Raw genomic sequence first — 5,993 nt, 5'->3', positions numbered from 1 at the left:
CACTTGTGACTCAGGATTCGATTTACTCCATACCAAAGTGATTCTGCTGCATCTGGCCATTTTATCTGCATTTCACAGATACACGTGGTTTAAAGTATCCCCATAATCTGTGTCTTCAAACTTGGCCAGCATGGCCAAAAAGTAAGACTATTGCTGTTTCATATGTAGGCAGACACTGAATAAAGACTTCTGACAACCTTCACTTACCTCCCTTCCCTTCATACTCTTCGATGAAAGTAAACCTTTTTTGACTGCGAGATTCTTGCACGTACCAGTTCAACAGCTGTGATCCATTTTACCCTGATGAGCAAGTATGATAAAGCAGTGTGTGCTACTGAGGTAAGTTTCAAGGGATTAGTTACAGCAACTCCTGTAACAAAGCTAATAATAAGTATACCAGTTCAGCTCTGGCCATCTAAACTTGGACAAGGTTTGGGTACAAAAGAAATGTGCTGTACCAGTCTTTAAAATGACACAAAATAAGCATCTGAAGGGCATGTTACAGCAAAAACCGCTCAGGGAGAAATAGCTTCTGTCAAACAATCACTGTTTTAACTTATGGCCATAACTTGAGTCTACATATTAAAATATCCATGCTTTCTGTCCAGTATTTTCATGCTGGTTAGCTAAGACGTTCTTGCCTAGTATGTAGCATATCGAATAATACCTTTTCCTTGGCAGTACATGTTATTAGTTCTCATAGGCATCAATTTTCTAGTCTTTAGACAGTTCACTTTTATTTTGCTTAGCCATAGCATAAAAATTCAATGGCACTTACCAGCTGGGAAAATTACCTCTGATTAAGAAAACAGAAAAGATGGATTATATTTTTTAACCTTTGAAAAATCTGACTTGCAACACCTATTAATTGCTATCTAGGTATTATTCTTCAAAAGTCAAGGATTATGATTCTTGCACATTGCCTCAAAATGTGCCACTTGCTACATCCTTCCTTAAGGAGATCGGCTTCCAGCTCTGTAATTCCAGCACCTTTTCCCATGCTGGAGCCAGACTTTCTTGCATGTTTCCACCAGGTGTTTGGCTTATCAAAGGAAATCCTTGACTCTGGCACATTCAGTGCCATTGCAATTTGCTGCTTCTTCCCCAGGACCACCCTGCTGGCTTGTCTCCTGCGATGGTTATTCCTCAGCATGTGAGCTCAGCAGCTCAGTGGCCTCCTCTGCTGGCTGTCACTCTCCTGTTCGTCAGCCAGTTCAGAGAGTTGCAGCACCGCACACTGCAGCCCACACCAAGGCGAGGGAGCTTTGCAGATCTCTTCCCAGCCATCGTTGTCGATGTCGTAGCCAACCACGTCTTGTGTGGGGACTTCCTGTGAGTTTTGCCATTTCTTTCCCCCTATAAGAAGAGCCGTTTCCTCTACCACTGCCAGGCCATAGCAAAATCGATCATAGATCAGTGGTCTTAACCGAGTCCATTGGTTTTGATCAGGGTCGTATCTTTCTATTTCAGAGAATGGTTCGTATAATCCTAAAAAGGTGAATATGGCTTCTCTGATTGTTGCCATCTGATGCCCAAACCGAGCGATGCTCATGGGGGCTTGTTTCATCCACTGCCCTTCAAGCGAGCTCAGAGAATATACGTCCTTGCTTGTGTTGGCTGGGTCTGAGTACTTTCCGCCAGAGATGTATATAGTATTCTTGCAAATGGCACTGGCATGGCCATGCATCTTACATGGCAATTCCCTGGCCTTTGTCCATCTGTCCCTGCTGATGTTGTAGACTTCCACAGATGAATGCAGTGACCCATCCCCACCCCTTCCACCAATAGCAAAGATATCCTTGCCTAGGACACAACAAGAAAACTGGCATCTCTTCTCCAGCATGCCTGTGGTTTGTGTCCACGTGTTAAATCTTGGGTCGTAACGATGGACCTTGTTTGTAACCGATAGGTTCTTTCCAGTTTTAGTGTCACCTGGAGCACCATTTTCTATTTCCCCACCCAAGACGTAGAGGAAGTTCCCCACCACGCACACACTGTGGTTCTGCACCCTGTCCTGCACCTGCGTGAGAGCTCGCCATTTGTGATTGTAAACGTCGAAGGCCACCACATCTGTGATGAGCCCCTCGCTTGCTGTTCCTCCCCCCAGCAGAATGATGCGAGTTTTCTGGTTCCTCAGTGTGGTGGACTGATCCTGCAGGATAGGCTGTTTGTAAACAGATGTATGGTAGTTTATTGCTTTAATGATCAAGCACTTAATACTTGCTGAGAGGGGCACTTCTGACTGTCTGTAGATTTTTCTCAGCTCTTCCACTGGGATGAGACCGTATCTTATATGCTCTAAAAGGCTGCTTGTGTGAGCCAGCCTGGATTTATCCTGCTTCAGCCACAGCAGCGCAAGATTCATCAGGCAGGTTTCTTTCACTATGGGGAGATCTGGTGATTGAACCACTGCTAGCAAAGACCTGAAGTTTAGCTCGAGCAGTCCTGACAAATCCAAGTCCAGCAGCTTCCAGAGATTATTGACAATGTATTTTTCTGTTGCTGCTAAGGCGTCCGGCAAGTAGAACTTCCTGGCCACGTTGGCAGAGAAGCAGCAGTTTTCCAAGGCAAGGTTGTTAACTAAGTATTGATTGCACAAGCCAATAGCATCAGTCACTTGCAAGTAGCTTGCAGCTTCCAAGGTATCCTCCAGGCTTTCAAAGGAAAGGGGCAACAAAGAAGTGTAAATGAAATCCAGAACGTGCTGGAGACCGGTGGGTGAGACAACTTGTAGGTGAATTACATTGGCCTTAGACTCTTGGGTGTAACTTTTGAACATGGCTCGGAAATAGTCACTGGAGCATGCCAACAAGGACTTGTGTGCAGGAAATTCATTTTCCTTCACTTTCAGCAAAATATCACACAGAAAGCCCTCTGATCTCAGGGTCTGGTACTGGGCGAGCACGGTGGTGCAGTGTGCTTTGCAGTAGGACAGGAAGTAGCTCATGGTAGTCAATGCAGCGCTTTCCCCTGAAGTTATTAAAGTTAAAATGCAATTAGATACTGAAACAGCTGCCCTACTCACCAGCCATTGCTTGAATGCCCAGCAGACCTCCAGCTGTTAGAGAAAAGCCTAACCAAAAAAAATAAATCAGTCTCTTGTCTGGCACAGGGGGACAGTTAGTAGATTTGTAGTGAATTCAAGGCATTCCTTTATAGAAAAAACAGCTGAATGTCATAACAGCTGTAGGATCCTTACTTTTCTTGCCTCTGTCACTTGGGCAAGGATGAAGGGTCCACCGTTGTGCGGAGCACTTGCTTGGCTGGCCATCAGGTGACAGATGAGGGAGCTAGATGACAATCCCAACAAATGATAGTTTGTGTCTGCTCAGCCGTCGCCTTCGACCCTTCTTGCTCTGCAGGCACATTGAATAGATCCTCTCTGGCTGCCAGTGCATGGCTCTGAGCAGACACGGGTGAGAAGGGAGCGCTGGCTTTTCTCGTCTCCTGTTTGTATTTCAAACTCGAATGAGTTTAGACCTCTCCACCCCTGGGACAGCAGTGCCCTTATCGTCCTCTTTTCACACTCTCTTAGGAAGCCTGAGCTGAAGATCAAACCAGCACCCAGGGATTATTATGTGAAGATTTTCTGAACCCATAAATCTTTGTCTGGCAGGCACTAAGACAACCAAAATATCATGATTAGTCACTGGTTTGATTTGACATGCATTTCTGGGCTCCTTGCTTCACATGACACCACCATAACTCACAGCTACCAGAAATAGCCACAGGCACATCCCCTCATCCCCTTTGCCTGGGCGCCAAGCCCAGGCAGGCAAGCAGAGGGGCCAGGGACCAGGCAGACAGAGGAGCTTCCACCAGCAGCTGCGGCCAGAGCAGCTGACTTGGAATGACCTGGCTGGAAATCACAAGGGTAACACATTCACACAAAGCAGTGTCAAAAATAGACTCCCCCAGTTCAGCCATAATAAACCAAACTCTGTTTACAGAGGAGGCTTTGCATAATTGTGCTGTTGGTTACCAGCTGGGAATAAACCTGGAGCCCCCGGGGATAGGCCGGAGCTGACTCGCTCAGCTTTCTCATTTTCAGTATGGCTCATTAGAAACATGTGTACAGGGATTATCCCTGATTTTCACCCAGGCCCTTCAGGGTCTAATTTCTACCAGGAATAGTAGCTTTGGGCAGGCTACACATTTTGACCTCTTAAAGCTTGCTTTTATTTTTCTTTATTTTTCTCTGTGTAACTCTGGGTGGAGGTGTTCAGGAATCTCCTCCTGACACCTTTCTTTCCAAGTCACACACACTCAGGACCTGCAAATCTTGACAGTGTTGATAAACACTGGGCAATGATCCCGCAGACTTGGGGACAGAGGACGATCCTGTGGAACTCAAAAGTTTCACCTTTTGCTCAAGCACAAGGTAAAGCCTTTTTACTGTATTTGCTTATATTTATTCACATGATGTCCTGAAATTCTGGCTTACCCCTGTAATCAAGGTGTGTTTGGAACTTGACTGGGTACTAATGTGGAACATGCATGCTGTGTGACTCTTCTAATGAGTTTAAACTGGCTTGCTAAGCAGACTGATACCTACATATGCTCTGCTCTGTGAAGGACTCCAAAACCATTGTTCTTCATTGCTGAATAGCTCTAAAAATTGATTTACTGCTTGAATCCACTTTTGGTCATGACGTTATAAACTATAAATCAGGATCTTGCTATAAAACCTTCCCCCTTGCTAGAAAAATGACATGTGTGGGCAGTGGGGATGAAGTAGAAAAGGGATGCCTTGTTTCTCTTTTCCAGTGGCTTTGTCTATGTCCAAGTTGGGACAACTCTAAAGTATTTCAGATATTTTTAGAGAAGCTGTGCAGTTGAGTCCAAGCTTCTGGTTTGATGCTTTTCCTGTTTTGGGCAAAACAGACAGCAGGTATGTCTGTCACCCCTTAGCAGTGATGTGCGTTGGTGATGAGGGACCAGGCCTTAGAGCCTCCACTTTTAAAGATACTGCTTTCCCCAGTTTAACCCCATAAGGTACCAGATTTCAATAACCTGAGGTGCAAATAAATCTCCATGGTTTCAAAACAGCAAGACAGTGCTATGCCTTCACACTTTCACCAGGAGGCTGAGCAGTGAGTGCAGGGGAGCACAGGGGCTGCACCTTCAGCACAGGACAATCTGAGGAGAGTTTCTGCGCAGTTCTGGCATAAGCAAGTCCTGGCATCACCTCTTCTTTGGCAATAGTCCTTGTCCTTCACCAGCCCTTTGCATGTGCAGCCACGATTCCTCTGAGGCAGGGGTTGGGAGGTGGCACAGCCAGGAACTGATGATTGAAGAAGACTGGTGGAAACCTAATAATCCAACAGCAGAGATGTGTCTGTAGCCTGGGTCAGGTCCTCAGCCTCCCTCACTGCATGCCCTCCCAGGCAGTTGTAGATCCCCAACTCAGAGTGCAGCTGAGGTAAGACAGTGGCTGGGCATGCATCTGGGGACCCACCACTGGGAGAGACCCTTGGCACATGATGCTCATCCAATGCACAGAAACTGGACTAGTCTTCTGCTGTTGAGCCATGGCCAACAGCCCCCCAGCACTGGTAAAATGCCTTGTGTATGCTTGTAAGCCACAGAAGCTGGGACTGAGGACACATAATTAAATCCTACTTCCCCTGGATCCAGATGTACCAGAAACAGGTCAGAGATCTGGCATGGGCAACTGTGAGTATTGCCAGCAGCAGCCAAAACACACTCCCCCAGTCAAGTGATGCACTCTCAGTCCCTCAGCAAGGCCAGGCCGGGCACTGCCCAGGTTCACACCAATCTTGCCGGCGCGTGTAAAGTACCAACACAGCACAATCCGCAAGCACTGAAAGTTAAGAGACCAAATGATGCTCAGTCTGAACATCTGTGCCTGTGCCCAGTGATGCTGTGTTAACCAAGCTGGTTGTGCATCACTTGCTCTCCGAATGAATTCTGTATATGGGGTGTGGTTCGTACAAGTCAGTTGCCAGCTGATTCCAGTGTGTTGCCGCAGG

At 46.6% G+C, this 5,993-nt stretch overlaps 1 protein-coding gene across 1 annotated transcript; it reads right to left on the bottom strand.

Annotated features, from left to right (window-relative positions):
* Positions 1 to 1,159: 1,159 nt before the first annotated feature.
* Positions 1,160 to 2,947, bottom strand: KLHL34 (kelch like family member 34). The gene has a single exon (XM_030477457.1). It carries the CDS (start codon positions 2,945 to 2,947, stop codon positions 1,160 to 1,162), a length of 1,788 nt encoding a protein of 595 aa, XP_030333317.1.
* Positions 2,948 to 5,993: the final 3,046 nt, after the last annotated feature.

The sequence above is a fragment of the Strigops habroptila genome, chromosome 2 (genome assembly GCF_004027225.2).
Source record: "Strigops habroptila isolate Jane chromosome 2, bStrHab1.2.pri, whole genome shotgun sequence".
Classification (NCBI taxonomy): Eukaryota; Metazoa; Chordata; class Aves; order Psittaciformes; family Psittacidae; genus Strigops; species Strigops habroptila.
The sequence above is the reverse complement of the archived record's forward strand: the minus strand, read 5'-3'. Positions and strand labels throughout refer to the sequence as shown.